At 40.2% G+C, this 19679-nt stretch overlaps 1 protein-coding gene across 2 annotated transcripts in view; it reads left to right on the forward strand.

Moving 5' to 3' along the window:
• Positions 1-4078: 4078 nt before the first annotated feature.
• kcnd3 (potassium voltage-gated channel, Shal-related subfamily, member 3) overlaps positions 4079-19679 on the forward strand; it is a 154689-nt gene continuing 139088 nt past the window's right edge. Inside the window, exons 1-2 of one of the 2 annotated variants that reach the window (XM_015342361.2) lie at positions 4079-4585; positions 6545-7724. In XM_015342361.2, coding sequence (XP_015197847.1) covers positions 6619-7724 — 1106 coding nt within the window. In that variant the 5' untranslated portion in view covers positions 4079-4585; positions 6545-6618. The remainder of the gene's footprint in view (positions 4586-6544; positions 7725-19679) is intronic. The other variant, XM_015342360.2, reaches the window with a different exon arrangement.

Raw genomic sequence — 19679 nt, forward strand, 5'->3', positions numbered from 1 at the left:
ACTGACCCAGTGTATCCAGGTGAAAGCTATGACCCCTAATTGTTTTTACCTGTGAAATCCACTTCTGTCAGTGTGGATGAAGGGGAGGAGACAGGTTAAAGAAGGATTTTTAAGGCTTGAGAAAACTGAGACATGAGTTGTGTATGTGAGGGAGATTTAAGTGCCCTTGAATAGGGTATGATGGTAGGTGCCAGGTGCACTGGTTTGAGTGTGTCAAGAACTGCAATGCTGATGGGGTATTCAAGCTTTACAGTGTCTTGTGTGTATCTGGAATGGTCCATCACACAAAAGGCATCCAACCAACTGAAGGCCAGTGGTCAAAAACAGCTCATTGATGAAAGAGGTGAAAGAATCATTCAACATGAATTGTGCTGATCAACAGACTGTATACATTTTGTCAACTGACAGTCCAGTGCATCACTGGTGCTGAAATACCAATAAAACAACACACAACTCGTTGCACCTTGACACAAATAGGGTATGGCAACTGACAACCTTACAGAGCATCACTTCCTTCAGCCTGCTGTTGTATGAGGCTCAGGGATTAAAACATTGGACACTGGAAAATTGGAAAAACACTGCCTGGTCTGATGAATCCTAGTTCCTACTTTTTCACTCTGATGTGAGTACTAGGTATGGAGAAAACCACATGAGTCCATGGATCCATCAAGCCATGTTTTAAAATTGCAAACTGGTGGTGGTGATGTGATGGTGTGGGGTGTGTTTTCATGGCACACATTGGGCCCCTTGATAAAAATGGAACAACATTTGAATACCACAGAATATCTGAACATCATTGCCGATCAGAAGCTTCCATTCATGACAGCAGTGTATCCAGCTGTGAATTGATGTTTTTTTTAGCAAGATAATGCCCCATTCCACAAGGCTAAGATTGTACAGGAATGGTTCCACAAAAATGACAATGAATTCAGCTTAAAACAATGGTCTGGCCAGTCACCAGATCAAAATCCACTTGAACATCTGTGGGATGAGAATGAAGATATTCAGAGTAGAGGCCCACTACCAACCAACTCAACACAACTGTGTGAACTGTGTGCACTGGAATTGAGACTGTTCTGAGGGTTCTGAGGGGTGCAACACAATTTGAGGAAAACATTCCTAATGTTTTATATATTCAGTGTAATATGTAACAATATAATATGTATCCTAGAAATGGGAATTATTATTGGGGAATTGAAATGTCCCAATAACCTACATTTTCTTATACTGTACGTCTATAAAGGTACATCTGCCACTATATTCTGCTGTGTCTGAATGTCCACAGGGTGCCCTAAGACCACCAGCATGTCCAAGTGGAGATTTCATATGTGCTGTACATATTGCAATCTTAACCCTAATGCTAACTACAGTATAAACTGTATTTACAATATTAATGGGGCATACTGTGCTGGAAGACCCAGTGTAGTAAGACCCCAGTTGTTAGTTCTGATACCTCACCAGTCCATGGTCCTGGGTTGGCTTCTTCGTGTCTCTGTGTGGTGTTGGCGGATTTATCCAGCATTCATATTGGTTTTCCCCATATGGTGTAGTTTTCTAACACCTCCCAAAGACACAATGTGTAGGCATGACTGGTTCTTCTAAATTGTCCCTTTTTCCTTGGTCCTACAATTGACTGGTGTGCAGGTCAATTGTATACAGATATCATGTGAGTTCATTATGCTTCTGAGATAGGCTGCATTTTGGTGCCTGCACCCCTTAAAATAGTAAAGGTTGTACAGTACACAGGGGTTTCTCCACTGACAATGACACAATAACCAAAGGAGCAGATTAGCTGATAATACATTGCTGCTAAAGAACTGAAATGGGAACTGCAGTTTTACACTGACATGATTGCTGTCCATTCCAGCAGGAGATTAATAATGTCTAACCTGAGGCCAAGGCAAATGTTTCATGAACACAAACTATTGGAAATAGTGTCCCTTCCAAAATTAATTTCATCACCTTTTTTCCCTTACTTAGGCAGGCAGGCAGTCACCAGTTGCATATTGATTTTTTTTGCAGACTAAAACTGAACCCATCATTTCAGATTCTATTTGAAGCACAAGGAAATAATACTCCTGAAAGATATTGCATGTGTATTTACAGAAACATTTACTGACTACTTTATTAGAATTTCCTCTTTATAATGAGTAAAACCACTCTCAGCATAGTTTGCGGCTGGAGCCCTGGTTTGGATCAATTACAACTTACACAGTGTTAGATTCCATGTTTTCTTGTGGCCGAAGCAATAAGCCACTGGAAATTACCCCCAAAACAATTTTCAAAACGGACAAGGTCTACAATTTGCCATTTGCAGGTGGGTCTTATTGCTCTGCTCAGATCCAATATCGTGTTACCAAAGCACCACAGCACCAAAAGGTGGCACCTTTTTAATAATCTCATGTCTGGGTCTTGGCAACTGACACCATACAGTATACAGTACAGTGCTCACTTGAAACTATGTAATGTACTGTACAGTATATATTGTTATAGCAGCAAACCCCGAGTCTTTTACATTCATAAGATACTGAGTCCACCCATGATATTGTAGCACCCCACCACCAGGAACAGTCTGTCTTGGAGCCTCTGAGCCCTCTAAATTGTATTTTGCAGAGTCATTTTCCCTCTATCCTCCTCTTTGATATGGGGTCCGTTTTTCCTTTTCTTTCTTTCTCGTGTCTAACCTCCCAAGCTGATCAGCTGCAGCTGTTAATCTCTCTCTCCTCCTGCCTCCTACCTGCCTCTCCTTCCTGAATGACGAGCACACCCCTGTACCTAAAATGGGCCAAAAAACTCAGTGATCTGCAGTTCCAGTCTCCTGCCTCTCTTAACACACTGCTGCCTGTGCAAGGGGGAAACCAGGGAAGATCTTTGCAATTTCTTCATCAGTCATAAAATAATTATCTTCTAACAGTTGGTAAGTCTGATCCTGGCACTTTCTGTGTGTTGCCTCTTGGATTCTCACAGTAGGATATTTGAACAACAGTCCTACACATCTGCCTACCATTGCAAATGGTAGAAAATATATTTTTTTCTTGTTTTTAGACCAGTTAAAAAAATCTAATGTGACACAAGACGTGGGCAAAGTTATCACAATCCAAATAAATATACCACTCTTAAGATTCTTTACATTTACACTGTATTGGTAAGGATTCTGTTAGCTGTTTTATGTTCAAAGGAGTCTAACCTGTAGCTCAGTAAGAATCTGCCACTCCAGGCTTCTCCTAACTACAGTAGATACTGTACGAGCCCAGCCAGCAATCTGATTAAAGTAATGATACGGAATACGGCTTTTCTCAGCTGTGGAGGTATGGTGATTGAATGTGCCTATTCGATCAGCTTGAAATAATGACTAAGATTTAGCAGTGGTCAGTACCAGCAAAAACAAATATGGTCATATACAGTACATAGATAATATATAGTAAAAAATGACAGAATTGTTTTATTGTTTTGAAATATCACCTGGAAAGATGTATTGACGCATTGATTTCGATTTGGGGCATTTTAAGAGCCTCGTCGAGTCCCACTATCCCCGAGACCGTAAAATCAATTTACATGGTAAATTTTCCAAATACGACGTATTTTTACAATACACCAAATGATTCGCATACACAAGCACCCATTTTTTTTTAATTACTACGCCAGACCACGTACAAGTAATTTACTCGTGATATGCAAAATGTTGGAGGCGTTATTTAGGTTGCCTGTGCTTCTTTTTTAAAGACGTGTCACAGTGGAAATCTGAAGGACGCACTGTGTTAGGCTATAAATAAACACATTTGTACAGTAGTAGACTAATACAATTACGCGTGTCAATTGTCAGCAAGGAAAACGCACTACGAGAGCCGTCAATGTTTACTGTTACCAAGATGCACAAAATGCCCCCAAAACATTGTATATACTGTATAGAAACAAAATGATCCTTCATTAAACGGTCATTTAAGAAAAACTAATATATATTTAAATAAAAAACCAACCCACAGACAGCCTCGCCTGTGTAATACACGAGCCAGGAGACGGCATCTTTAAGTGAGCGGACAGTGCCTCGGTGTGTTTCTCTGGTTTTCCTGTGTTCATGAAAGAAGCGTTTCGCCAGCATACTGTATAAAGGAGAGAAGGAAAGGGGGAAAGGAAAGGGAGAGGGGGGAGAGAAACCATCTGAGAGAGAGATAAGGGGGTAGAAAGAGCAGAGAGAGAGAGACTCCCTCTTCTGTCCATCATCCTAGCATCCTGCAAGGTGTCATCACAACATCCCAGCCTATCTGGGTACCATTACCAACTGATGGAGCGAAAGGAATACACGTTCACGCTGGAATCTCGAGCGCTGAATAAGAGACATTCAGCTAAAGCTATCTGACAGAAAAGGGGACAGAGTGACAAAGCTTTTGCATCCACAGTACGCGCGAGTTCACTTGTTTCTGATCGCCTCCTACTTGAATTTTTTTAATTCCTTAATTGTACTCTGGAGCTCACAAGGATTTGCGTCTCTATAAAGACAAGCAGCAACAATTTTCAGAGTTACTTTCCCGAAGGATAATCTTGTTTTTTTCTTTTTTTCTTTTTATTGGATCTTTTCCCCTTAGAGGTAAGTGTATAGAAAAGAAAAAGAAAAGTTTACATTATTTTATTAAGAAAGTTCGGTCGTAGACAGTATTATGTTGGTAATGTTACATGATGTCGTGCAGTATTCCGACATTCCAGTCACAATAAAATAGCATCTTCTTTTATTTTCATCGCGGGACTTTTGGAAACATGCTTGTAGATTCACATAGACTTAAAAAATTCTGTTGCCAGTTGTGCGTTCTTGTGATGAACATTTTTGGCAAACGAGGAACTCTTCAGAATAATTCAGAATTGCCTTTAGAATAGTAATAGCAGTAATAATTACAAGTCATTTTTTCAGAGCCGTTTTAGTTTTATATATTATATACATCAGTTTTCACCTGTTAAGTGTGCAAAACTCTGAATGGCCGTTCAACTTCGTTTATTTGTGAAACAGGATTCTGACGGCTTTTCATCACGATTTCGGTATTTGTTGATAGATGGGAGTATTTTTTCCACATCTTTCACAAATCATAGTCACAATCTAAGGGAGGAAAAGATGTTCTGTTTCTTCTTGTTCTTTGCAGTTAATGCTCAACAGGTATCGAACCCTCTAGTCGCATCTCGATCCCCCGAAGAGACATATTCTATCAAGGTTTGAGAGATTTTAAAACGTTTATGTTTACCGACAGTTTAATGTACCATCTCTTGATACCTTGGCATCTCTTGTTGAAAAATAATTTCCTGCGCTTCGCATCGAAGAGAACATAATTCCAAGCAGCGAAACCTGAGCCACATCGGCGTTGTTATGCCCAACGACTGCCTCGCACCGAGCAAGTGACTTGTTGAAAATACCAGCGCTGCCCTTTTATTCTAAAAGTGGCAACAATTTGCCTACACGTGGTTATTCTTGTCTTGTCAGCTGTGTTATCCGATGTACTGTAGGAATCGGTTACATAAAAAAACGACTCTGGTACCGGGACGTCAGCGCTTCAGGTCTGAGTGTGCGGATGCGAGCTGCACTACCCGCTCCTGTGAAAGACTGTTCGGTCCATTGCTGAGGAAAAAAAGGAATGCGTCTGTTGACCACAGACAACAGGAGTTCACATACTGTAGTTCATTTTAAGCACTTTAAGCCTGCGTGTCGCTTATACGACAGAACATACATATACATGTAAACTTTGCATCATCGTCATCTTGAAATCGTCGTAGTCGTATAATAATAGTATTATTAATAACAACAACAATAATAGCTGTTGTTTTGTTGGTGTTGTTATTGTTATTGTTATTATTGTAATTACATAAGCTCAAACCACGGTGAAATAGGTCCTTTAATCTTGTTCTCAGTTTGTGCATCCTAACACAATGTCTCTTCCAGCCGGTGACTCCACTGGGAATGTAAACATACACCAAGTACTGATGAGCCCAGATTGTGTCTTGTAAAACGGACAAGTGTTAGAATAAAGGACAAGGTGAATTTCGTGGCTGGTAAATTCAATAGGCAGGTCATTTTCTCTTAATTTATTCCTTAAAAACCCTTTCAGAAAATGTCTAACTCATTAGCCCTTCACACACTCTGATGAAATTTGTATTTCCTACATGATACTTATCATGACTTAGATCAATTTTTTCTATTATCTGTGATAACAAGTACAAGAAACAACTCATTAATACATTTATTTTGTTTTACCTAGGAATCCCTGAGATGTCATAGCAAAATCATAGCACCTGTGGTTCAGTTAGTCGTTTGGTGGAGAATAGAGGCTACCAATATACCTGCAACTTTATTTAACATTGTGCAAAACACTAAAATCATAGAAACAGCATGAAAGGAGCAAAGAATGGTAATCCAGCAAAGCAAAGGACACCATTTTGTCCATCTTGCTGGTATCTAATCATGATCGTGTCAAGCCATTCCTTGAAGTACCCCAAGGAATCGGGTAATAAATCAGATCACGGCCGTGACCAAAGTAACTGGTTTACCCATTTATTTTGCTCTTAGATGGTTCCCAACCTGAAGGCAAGCTGGTTTTAAAGGTGGAAGACTTTTTCCCCACGCCCCGAGCCGGAGTCACCATGGCGGCGGGAGTAGCAGCGTGGCTCCCTTTTGCCAGGGCAGCGGCCATCGGGTGGATGCCTGTGGCCAACTGCCCCATGCCCATTGCGCCCAGTGACAAGAACAAGAGGCAGGATGAGCTGATCGTGCTCAACGTGAGCGGGAGGCGCTTCCAGACATGGAGGACCACACTGGACCGCTACCCTGACACCCTACTGGGAAGCTCAGAGAAGGAGTTCTTTTACAACGAAGAGGCCAAGGAGTACTTCTTTGACCGTGACCCCGACGTCTTCCGCAGTGTTCTCAACTTCTACAGGACCGGCAAGCTGCACTACCCCCGCTATGAGTGCATCTCATCCTACGACGAGGAGCTGGCTTTCTTCGGCATCATCCCAGAGATCATCGGTGACTGCTGCTACGAAGAGTACAAGGACCGCAAGCGGGAGAACGCCGAGCGCCTCATGGACGACAACGACGGAGAGAATAGCAAAGACAACTTGCCGCACTTGAACTTCCGCGAGAACATGTGGCGTGCCTTCGAGAACCCCCACACCAGCACCATGGCGTTAGTCTTCTACTACGTCACCGGCTTCTTCATCGCCATCTCAGTCATCACCAATGTGGTGGAGACCGTTCCATGTGGCTCCTCACCCAATCTGAAGGACCAGCCCTGTGGGGAGCGCTACGCTGTGGCTTTCTTTTGCCTGGACACGGCCTGCGTCATGATCTTCACCGTGGAGTACCTTATGCGCCTCTTCGCTGCCCCAAGCCGCTACCGCTTCATCCGCAGTGTGATGAGCATTATCGATGTTGTGGCCATCATGCCCTACTACATTGGCCTGGTCATGACCAACAACGAGGACGTGAGCGGGGCCTTCGTCACCCTAAGGGTCTTCCGCGTCTTCCGGATTTTCAAGTTCTCTCGCCACTCGCAGGGCCTGCGCATCCTGGGCTACACCCTCAAGAGCTGCGCCTCCGAGCTGGGCTTCCTGCTCTTCTCCCTGACCATGGCCATCATCATTTTTGCCACTGTCATGTTCTACGCTGAGAAGGGTTCCTCTGCCAGCAAGTTCACCAGCATCCCGGCCTCATTTTGGTACACCATCGTCACAATGACCACCCTTGGGTAAGAGGCATTCTTCCTATACACCTTTTTCTCTTTCTCATTTTCCTCCTCTTTGTCTTTCCTTTTTCCTATAGTTTGAGCCTCACTGTATCTTGTTGAGCTGATGAAGATACTATCTCAACACCAAACCTGGTAATATCCTGGTACCTGGTAATCTTGGGTGAAATAAGACAGATATTCGATTAAAGCCATCATGACAAAGCTCTTCGCTTGTGTTTTGCTGGTGATTTGAATGCAGTGTGTCTGTGATTCACACAAGGAAGTTTGCAGTACTTGAAATGTGTTCTGTCCACATTTTACATCTGTGTGTCTTGAAATATTAATTCAGCACATTAAAGCCAAATACCAGCACTGCCTTTTTATTATAAAAGTGGCAACAATTTGCCTATACCACAACAGACACTTATAGAATTCAGTACTTTTATGTGCACTCAAGCACTAGCTTAGCAATTGTTTGTTCTCAGTTATGACACACAAGATCATTTTAATAAAAAGCATTCCCTTCAGAATATTCTGTATGGTCAGTGCGAACCCATGTACATTTCTTATTTACGTTGTTAAAAACACAACTTGCTTTGCTTTTTTCCCCATTACAATTACAATTCAATGGAACATTGTATTCAACTGCTTAATGCTAAACTGTAAGAATATCAGTATTAATTTTTGCAAACCTTTCTTTCAGTTTTCATTATTTTCATTATTTTGTTGTAAATAAATCCCTGATTTGTTTTCCACGCATTTGTTTACCCCTCAATCATACATTTTGTTTATCAACTAAGAAGGTGCCATTTCCAACGTTTGCCTTCACTTGTTATCAGACATTGATTATTATTATGTACTATAAAGATTTGGACAACAGAAAATACATCACATGATTTTATTTAATACTAGGCTGCCTGAGTATTTCTTGAGCTTGTTTTGTCTATATGTTCTGGAGTAACCCTAGCCCCAGACATGTCTGGAAAATTGGTAGAAATGTTCAGATCTGAGCCTCTGTCCTGTCCATGTTGCAGTATGGTAAAGTAAAGTAGTCTGTAGGTATTCCAGCAAGCAGCAAGAAGCTTTTTCTCATCAATAAAACACTGAGTTGTAGTGGGTGTCAGCATGACTAATTATATGTACCACTAAATCTGCTGACTAATGCGAACTTTCGTGACATTCTTAACACTCTTTACCTTGCAGAAAGTCGCCTAATAAGGGCATAGCTGTCATTCTGTGCTCAGAGGGTGATTGCAGTTAGGGAGATGGTGTGGGGGGTTGATTTGAGATGTAAGCTAGATTGAGACCTGTTGAACTAAAGCTGGTTAGCTTGCATGGATAGGACCTCTTTAATATAGGTGAAGGAGAAATTGTGTGTGGATCGCCAAGCTCATGATGTTGAAACACATTGTTATCATGGTCTGTCATCCTCTTCAGTTCAGACCAGGGCTGGTACTTGTCACGTTCAATTTATTCTGTTTGATTTCTTTAAGGTGTCCATCTGATCTCACCCTGTAATTCCCCCTTTTCTTGCTGTGTGATCTATCGTGCCTCTTTTGTTCTGCTTAGATTTGTTATATTAGGTATTGCAGCAATAGCTTCCACAAAAGACCTCTCAAGGTCAGTGAGGATGGAAATATAGTTGCATGGGAACGCTATAGAGCCCTACACCCATTAGAGCTCCTCATGTACGTTAAAGCCTTGCACAATTCGCTGCCCTCCTTGCATTTCTTCCAATCACTCTTTCCTGAAACAGATATTTAACTGAATAATTAATATATAACACAGGAGAACAAACTAAGCAGAAACAAAAATACTTAATCCTGAAAAAATGTACATATACATAACAGTGAAAACAAATTATATCGATACTACAGTACATTTGTCATGGATTTAATATGAGCATCACTGAGGTGTCTTGAAAATAAGGTTTGTGAAAAATAAGGTCTTGAAAATAAGGTTTGTGAAAGTAAGGAGAGAAAGAAGACTTCGTGTTCCCTCCTGGATTGTGTACCTACCATTCTTTTCTAGTTTCGTACAGTACAGTATGTGTTTGTCCTTTGAAGAATCCTGTAGTTTTCTGTGGCCCTTGATGGTAAAAATTAGAACTAGCATGCTCTCAAGAGATTTCCCAGACATAACGGGATCAGTCTTTGTAATATGACAGTTTGTTAACAAAATGTGTTGCTTTGATTTGAGCAATTTAACATTTTTGGGGCTTTGCTATTTCTTTGTATTTTTCTCTTTCTGTCCTGTGGCCCTAGGAGCTGAATCAAGCTGCATGTCCCTTATTACGAAGGTCTAGCCCAGTTCTAAATAACTAATACCCCTATATATTTAAAACTCTTTACACCCACAGGAACATTTATGTAATTTGTACAGTTGGTAACATTTGTTTCATCTGTTTCTTTAAAACACATGTCACCATATGAGAATTTCTTTTGTGGAGCCACTACCAACAGTGGCATTTCAAAGAGAGCAAGTCTACAGCTCTCTGTGCGGATGGTTGGTTAATAAAATAGATGTTGACTTTTAAAGGGCGAACGATGGTGCATGTTGTCATTTCACTGTGACCAATTTCATTTGTGTCGCAATAAAGGAAGAAACTCGATAAACAGGTGATGTGTGGGGAGGGGGGGAGGTTGATGTTGTTCTCCATTTTGAAAACAAGTGTCAGCCATCAAAGAAGATTTGACCTTTCTGAAGTACACACATTTTGTGTGACCTTTTAAAATGATATATTAAAAAATTCTTCAAAAGCCAGGTGAAGAAACTGACTAATAATACACGTTCAGTGTTGTTCATTTAGATGACAGTGCTGTATTTATTAAAGGATAAGGGCTTTTATGTCTGTTTTGCTAACACTCTGCTCACCAGCCTGGGATTCTGTAGTCTTTCCAGGAACAAGTCTTTTCCATATTTCCCTTCTCTTTCCCATCTTCATGATGTACAGCATGTGTTCCTAATAAATTCCTGTTTGCCTAACAGATTAGATTTAGCCTTTCCAAACTCTACATAACCCTCAAAGATTAAGGTTAGGGTTGGGTTAGTGATAGAGTTAGCTGCACTAGATGTGAAATTTCCAAATTCTATGCAAAGGGCAACTCAAGTGGTACTGTGATAGTGCCCAGTCAACCTAATTAACAGCCATTCTCAAGAAGATACACATTCAAAGGCATTTCAGCTCCATTCTGGTAGTCTAGCTTTATACTGAAACTTAATGCTTTGTGCACTAAGATAAAGGTGACCCTTCAGGCCTGCTGCTGTGATTTATGTTCTGCTAAAAGGATTAGTACTTTTCTCTTCTCTTTGTGTACTGTCGATCAGTTTAACTCATCCTGAGTAGCAGTCAGATGTGTTTACAGGCACAAGCTAAAAACACTGCGTCGGAAATGCGCAGAGCAGCCCTGTAGGGTAGAAACAAAATGTGGCTTCTGCTGCTGCAATATGTTTCATTCTTAGCCTAGCCTAACACCAACCCTGGGTCATTTTCTAGTCAGAAAGGTGCAATCATTACAACTATCCTCACACTTTCCGAATCAGAGTTGACAACAAAAAATCTTGTCTGCTTGGGATTTAGGGTTGGACTGGGGGTGGGCAACACATCTGATTATGTCTTGACCAGAAGGCTGAAGCCTAGCTTTCTTGTTCAGTCACATGTGAAATGTTCCCACTGCACAGATAAGTGATCAGTACTTATTGACAGGTACCCTTTGCCAAAGGTAAAGGATATTGATCACGTTTTTAATTAAAACCAGAGGTTCAGTCTAAAATGGAGACGTGACTGAGCTTTGTTTGAAAGCCATCGTAATTATCTCCTTTCGGGGCACGTTTGTTTGCCTTGTGGGCCTGAGATTAATAAGGAGGCCTGTGGCCTTTGTGGTCGAGATGCGCTGCACAATTCCTGTCAGAAAATATCAAGCCCTGATTTTTTTTTCCAACATGTGGACCGCAAGCACCCAGGGAATTCCACATCCTGCTAAAACTAATGACGTTAGCCTGGTAAGGGTTATAGACTGTGTGTTTTGATTTCAGACATTGATTTTAATCCCACTATGGCCTTGTAAAATATGGCCTTGGCTACATCAGGAAGTTTTTATAATTTCTTTTGTTTTATTTTACTTTGCCTGTATCTTTCTAGTCCATCGCTTAGTCTGCTTTAACCATGGACTACAACGTAGGCTTTTACAAAGGAGAAATAAGCAAGGGTGGTTTTTGGACTCCTCCATCCCTTTGAAAAAATAAAAGCTAGAGGGAGCAGGCACAAGAACAGCATTAAAGCCTTGTATATCTTGTAGGGCCTGATACATATCTTCAGGGAAAAAAGCTAGTGTTTACCCTACAGGAGCAGAAGTGTAAGAAGAGCTCTGCCCTGCTACCTCAACTACATTTTCTGCTCAAAAGAGATTCTAACTTTCTTTCAGTTCCCATGTCAATCGGTTGTTGTTCTCTATATTTAAGCTGGCATCAATGTTACCATTCACTCTTTTTACCTTATTGTTTCTTGTATTGCATTCCATTTCAGGGAGTGACACTACTGTGTATTGAAAACAGAGGGGTTCTCAGAACCACAGAAGTCACACTGCAAAACAACGACATTGCAAATTGTAATGGTACAAGCAATCAAGAATAAGTACAATGTCATACAAGTGATAATTCAGGGACTCTTTTCAGTAGTGATATTTATTAGCGTCTTCCCAGGAGTGCTTGTTAAGACCTCCCACTTTTGCATGCAACCATGATTGCATTTGCAGGTACGCATTTTTACAACCAGCTGCCACACTTCTCCTTCACTTTCCAAGTACTATAGAATGTGGGTACAATCTACCCACACAGTATCATGTCCCATTTCATTCATCGTTGAGAACCGGAAATCTCAGTTATCCCGGTCACCTACTGTAGATAACAGTATATAACCTGCTTGGCTCTGTGCTTAATAGGCTTAAAACATCTGGTGGATTAGCCTTTTGGTAGGAAGAGAACCCTTTCTGCGTCCCTAAAAGATCATCAGTAAAAGTTTCTCCTACACCAAAATTCAGCTTCTGGTCTTTCATTCATTCAAACTTTAAATCTGAATCACCCGAATGTATACTTCTGTCATCCTATTCAGCAAACACCAAGCCCAGGGTTTTTATTTTTCCTTGGACACACAGTATTATGCATTTACACTGAATGTTGAACAAATTGGATTGCATACCTCTGATTTTTCCCCAGCAAGGATAACTTCAGTAATATACACAATACATGTACAGATACCATGTATGTTTTTTGCAAATCTATTTAAAACCTGCAGATCCCTAAATTCATGAAGATTTGATGTGTTAGTGCTTTCTCCCACAGAGTCCTGTGGTAGAATTATTGCAGTTTGAACTGGTAGAATTACATGAGTTTGCAGTAGAGAATCTTCATACAGTATATGATAGGCACAAGGGAAAGAGTGTGCATGAACAAGCACAGCTGAATATCAAGAGCTTTCCAACACTACTTTTAGCATCTATAAGCTGTCACAACCACCAGCTCTGCTTGATTGCTACCTGAGCACAGGCTTTCACAGGGCATGTGTTTTCCTGTTGCTAAACAGCTGGGATTTCAGCAGCAAGTCATCCGAAACTTTAAATGACAGCATGTGCCGAAATGCTGCAGATTTGTTAAGCAGCACTAAGACATGCTAAAGAGTGTATAATCACAGTTCTGTGCTCATAATGGACCTTCAGCTGGAAAAGAATTATTATTGCTTCAAGAAAAGGTAAGCTGCAGTTTGTTGAAGTGTGTCACTTAAAAGATCACAAAGCTAGCAACATCCAGTAATATTAAGTATAGCTTGGCTTGGAACAGTGTTTTTACAGTGCTTTTTTGTTCTACTGTTGTATTATCTGGTATATATTTATAGAAACTTAGGAAGAAGTGAGAATTCAGTGGGTTGCTGTATTTGAAATACCAAAGTGTGAATGTATTTAAGTGTTGGTCTTATTTACAAAGACCTGCTGCATTCAAACAATCAATCCTGACAAAGAGAGAAAAACTGAAGAAAACTCTCCATGCTCAAAATGAGGCATGAGATAACACGCCCATATTTCATAGCATGGCCTCCTACAGTATATCCTTCAGACATACAGTACATACTGACTGATACTTCCAGAGGTATAGGAATAATATGAACAATTTAAATACTTCCACTGTTTTGGGGATGTGCATTTCTAGATTCCATAGCTCCTTCTACATATGATAGCTCCAATAGATAACCCATGCATTCTGATGCTTAAAACACCAGTATCATAACAATACAACATACACTAAGTGCACATACAGTACATTTAAAGAATATTTAGGGACTTCTCAGATGATGCATCTGGAATTACCCTACAAATACAGTACAGTAATGCAGAAATGTATCTGTTATGTCACTGTTTCAAAATAAGTTGTTTTTAAGCACACGCAAGGGAAAATATTTCATTCACTAGTAAAATTAGCCAGTAATCAGTCTAATCATTTATCACATTTTTTGGACTTGTGTTCTGGCATTCAATACATTTTTGGAGTATTAAATTTTACCAAGGTAATTTATTTCCAGCTGTGCTCTTCTTGCTAGTTTATAATTACAGTATGTTATTTTCTATGAAGGTAATCAACATCAAAAACTAAAATAAAAATCCCCATAACTTTACTATCATGCCCCATACTTGTTGATTGTTGATTTGCACTTTTTTATTGTACTGAAGTCTGGGAATGAAAATGAGGCAAGAAGTACTAAGAGTTTTGACTATTTCCCCAGAACTAGCAGTTACACTGATCTGATCACATACACATTAGAATTAAAAGCTACAGATTTCCACAGAGCAATCTAACAAATTTACAATGTACTATTTACAGAGGACAGGAAGAAGAAGAAATGTTAAATCAGGTGACACTTTCAAGACAAATGGAGATATGGCATGACATGGATTTGAGATCTATTTCTTAAAGCCTTTTTAAGCAGGTCTGACCTGCAACATTTTACTTTGAAATCACTCAATACTTTTGAGTGGCAATGCAAAACTGTGCTATGACGCAGTCATTTTACTTAAGACTCATGCCAGGGTGATTGTTTCTCTTTGATGCATTCTGTAAAGTTTCATTTTAGCATTTCCAGAAACAAAACTAAGCCTCTACTCTTTAGGGATCGGTTTGTATAATGAGAGGAGATGGTAAAAACTGTGAGAAAATGATTGCTTGCCCTGACTGTGAACTGAGCTTTTATTCCAAGGTATACTTAAAGATTATCCTAACTAAAGCTGGATTAACTCTGACACACAGTTGGTGACATTTACTGTCTGAGGAAAGTACTGTATGTGTTTTTATTGAGTCTTAAAGATCCAATTTCTTTCAGAATGCAACTTTCAACTGTAAGCAAACTGCTTTAATCTTTACTGGGGTCAACCTTGATGGTGCCAACATGATGCCACTTAACTCTATCTGTTAATGAGGGATTTGGTGCAAATTTTAGTTTTGCATCTCCTATGTAGCTTGTGTGTGGTGTACCTGACAATTTCCCCATCCTTTCTATATCTAAGCAGGTTTGCTTTTTTCCATTTAGCCTTGTGGTCACCAAAGAACAAAATATGAAATACTGTGTATATGAGGATCCCCTTATATTATAATATATTACTTTTGTTAAATTTATTATTGATGTTATCCTTTGCCACTCACCTGGATGGAGAGGGTGGGGCAGGAGGAGTTCCAGACCCAAGATCAAGGACATCACAGTCCAGGGACAGTGGGCGATGCACTTCAGAATGCTGCTTCAGCCTGCCAGCCTCTCTGCCTGCCCCATGCCCTGATCTGCCATTGGGACTCAACTAGATCCTGCACAGTGCTCGACCCAGTACCTTACACCTTATGGTAGGCCGACCCTCTGACATGCACCCTGTTCTGCCCGGCTCCAGTTATAGACCAACCAATCAAGCCCCGTCCCTGGGTCTCTTCCCTGCACTTGACCCTGTGAAGCAAAGTCAATTCTAGAATATACTACCCCTGGACTGTTATGCCCTGGCTCTTGGGTCCAGAACACCACCTGGACAGACCCTGCAGTCCAGGTGGGTGGCGCCGCATAACACGATAGCTTTGAATTTGAATGCTGCAAGAAATCTGCGATCACCTCTGTACCTGCTGTTATTCTACAGTTCCTTCTGTTTTGTGGATATTGACCTAGAGCACAGTGTTTTAGATTTGCATTTGCCCTAAACACTGCACCCTTGCTTCAGTAAAAGTACAGGTGATGAAGCACCTAGATTGGGTCTTTTATGGTCATTAGAAATTTGAGCATTGCAGACGGATATGCATTAAGTTGAGTGCTTAAACCTACAATGCCTTCTCCTGAAGTACAGTATGCATATGCAATATCAAAATGAGTTATTGCATAATGATGGATTATATCTAAAACCACAGAGTGATGAAAAGGAAGTGGTATTACTGTCAGCGCCAAACAAACAGCTTTTCTAGTGATATTACTACAGGACATTCTTTAGTACATGGATTCTAATATATCAAGTTAGTGTCATCTTGAAGATTTGATGATATAGTATACCCTCCACATAGTGGATTCCATTTGCTTATTACTCACCACAAGGCAACATTAAAAACCATTTACTTAAACCCATTCTGAACAAAGAAGCCTGGAACTGTGAAAGACTACATATTAGTGGAATGCAATTTTACTGTATACATATTTCAGATAAAAAAATTACTGCTCTTAGCAGGACCAATACTGATAATCGGTTATCAGTAAAGGTTTTGGTGTAATAAGCAAGGGCATTTTTCTAGCTAAAAATGTGTGATAACCAATACATTTCCCAACCCAAACAAACACCCCCTTTAGAGTTTTGTACAATGTTATTGAAGCCAACAAAAGCCATCAACGAAGTTTAGTTCTATAATGAATAAGCTGTGCCCTCTGTGATCCTTTACTGTCAAGGATCAGGTGTGCTCACAATGATCTCACCTGGTAAGAGGCAGTAATGCTCACGAAGTGCATTAGTGTCCCTTCACATGTGGTCTATGTGTGATATTCCAGAGTTTGTTTTTCCAGTGCAGATCTTGGGGGGAGGGGGGGGGGTTGTAGTGTGTTGTATCCTATAGGAAAGCACCTGCATGGGTTGTGGGTAGGAAGTATAATTGTTTCACAGGGACAAAAAGAAAACGTTCCTTTGCTCAGGATCTCACAGTCAATTGCGTCTGCCAGCAGTTCTTGCGTCATTGTGCGCAGGTGAACCTGCAGTATCAGCATGCAGAAGATCTTCATCCTCAGGCAGTGTTTCAGACATGACATGAGGCTCCTCAGCATGAAGGTCTCTTGTGCGCACCTCACTGTGCAGAGACTTGGCAAACTGTAAGGATTTCAGGAAGTCCTCCCCCCTCCCCTGGGTTTTCCATGTGTTTCTCCTCAGTGTAGTTTGTATCTCCCCTCACCCTGGTGAAGCTGATATTCTACATATGCAGCCATAGCAATTATGAATTTTACTGATGGTTCCTTTTACAGTTTCACGAATGCTGAACTATACAAAGAAAGAAGTGACAGCATGGAGTCTTTTTATGATGCCAGTAGCTCTGAACATAGGACACAAGCTTGGCTGTTTATTTTGAACTAAAGATAATTTCAGTAGTTTGGGTAGATCCTAACAAATGAGAAAGAAAGATGAATAAGTAAAAAGTACTTGGAGAGGCTCACCTAGCTAAGGGAATGGCAGCATATCAGAGGCTGGATAGGCTGCCCAAACCCCCTCCACTATTGTGAGGACTGAGGTACATACAGTAACTTGCTGCAAGAGTGTAGCTGGGGAGGTGGGGGGAATGTGAGAGAGATAAGCAAAAGGAATCCTTTTATACTGTTTATGTAGAAATTATATATGTAGGCAAGTGGAAGTGTGCAAGATATTATATTTAACCCTGTTCTCGAGTTTCTGTTACAATTTATGTTATAATTTAATTTTGCTTCCCTGCTCCCCATTTAAAAATGTCACATCTGTTCCAGCATTTGTGTACAATACATCTGGCAGCTCAAAATAGTAGATATGTTCTTATATGAAAAAAATAATGAGTACAAGTAGTTTAGGCGTATGGATCTCAGTCCTGGTACTGTGAGACCACAGTGTTTTATGGTTTTTGGTCCAGCCAAGTTTTTAATTGTTAGCAAATTAATTTCAATGTTTTGTTGCGTTTGATTTTTTTTTATCAACCTTGTGCTAATTCCTGAGTTTCAGAACTCCCTTCTTTCAAGCATGTTATCTTAAAGTTTTCCTGGAGATTAGAAAAACCAAAACATTAATTGAGACTGTCTCTGACAATGTGTAATTTCCTCCTATGTCTGGTCATCATAAGATTGATCGTCTACAGTATTAAGAGCTGTTTTGTCAGAAATGAATGAGCAAAGTCTTAGCTACTAAGTTGAGGGGATATTGCATAGAGGTCTGTGTTCTGAAGTTGTTGGAAATAATATGCCAGAAAAACAGGAAATGTGCAGGAAACATCTAAACAGCTAAGCAGATTGGTTACAAGTATCAATTAGTGCAATATATAAATCAGCAGGACATCATTTGAAACATAACCACAAATGGAACCAAGAAAGGGAAGAGATGGGTCTCAACTCTATGATCATCACTGTTGTGACATATTGTTGTGATGATCATAAGACGTCACTTTACCCATAGTGCCACGTTTGGTGCTCAGCATAGTTCTATGTGTGTAATAATCATTGTGACACTGAACAATGGATTAACTCTGAATTAATGTACCAAAGCTATTATACTTTGGTATAGTATGATTTGTTTTACTTTCAGTTTCTTGGGCTTTTTACAGATTTTTTACTGAAGAGTTTTCTCAAGAGTGAAATTTGCAATGATTTTGAAATATGCATATAGCTCGTTCTGCCACTCTATCTTTGGCACCTTAGTTTACCTGTATCACCCAAACAAGCTGCAATGTGTATTTCTAGAATTAACATTTTTGTCATAGCGATGCTCTTGGCTGGACAAGGCCATGTGGTTCTGCAAACCAATATATTTAAAGGTATCTTTAAAGCTTTATAAAAATGAATTGAGCTCCTATAATATGAAAGCAAGAGCCAAAAGAGCTGGAACTTCAACACAAGTAAAGACTGTGATAAGAACAGGTATTCAATATTTTTTAAAGATGCAGTACTGCAGGTTCCTGACTGGCTCAACCTTTAAAGGCATACGCCTGAGAGCAAAATGAGTTCTATGATCCAGACGTCATGCATTTGACCCTAACTTATGTGACTATAGGGATTGCCCAAGTAGTGGCACTCAGAATGAGTGTGGCCAAAGGTAGGGTGGAACTAGTGATCAGGTCTCTTTTGGCTCTCAGCCACAAACCGGGGGCACTACATTAAGACACTTCTGCTCCAGTTGACATTGAATACTCTCTTGGAAGTTATGTAGCTTGTGGTATGGTCTAGAGGACAAGTTGCTCGAAAGACGAGCAGCTTGCCTCTATTTCTTCGCTCTCCCTCCTGCGTGGTTAGAGCTGAGATGTTAGTTGATTAGTTGGGCATATCACAAAATAATTGGAAAAAATGCTTTAAAAAGTAATGCTGAGTTAAGTTTCTTAACATAGCTAAGAAAACTAGAACATTAAAAGAAAGGGTGTTCAGTACTTTAAAATTGCCACCTCTTTTGTGTTCGCTATCTTACATTTGCTGTTTAATTTCTGTTCCTCAGCTCTGTCCCTGTCTTGTAAGTAAAGCACACTGACAGGATGCAGGCAAGGCATGTGTACTGTCTGTTTTCAATTTGCCTGTCCCTCTGCTACATGTCTCAAGCCTGGCCTATTCTGTGCCTGTAACATTTTCCTTATTCAACTCTCTGATTGATTGATTTTATCAAAAAAAAAACCCATTGTGAAGGTGCAGAGCGAGGAGATCACTTTGTTGTTTAAGTATCAATGCACCAGCAAACACAAAAGGCCCGTATGATACAGGGTGAA

The sequence above is a fragment of the Lepisosteus oculatus genome, chromosome 5 (assembly GCF_040954835.1).
Source record: "Lepisosteus oculatus isolate fLepOcu1 chromosome 5, fLepOcu1.hap2, whole genome shotgun sequence".
NCBI classification, from domain to species: domain Eukaryota; kingdom Metazoa; phylum Chordata; class Actinopteri; order Semionotiformes; family Lepisosteidae; genus Lepisosteus; species Lepisosteus oculatus.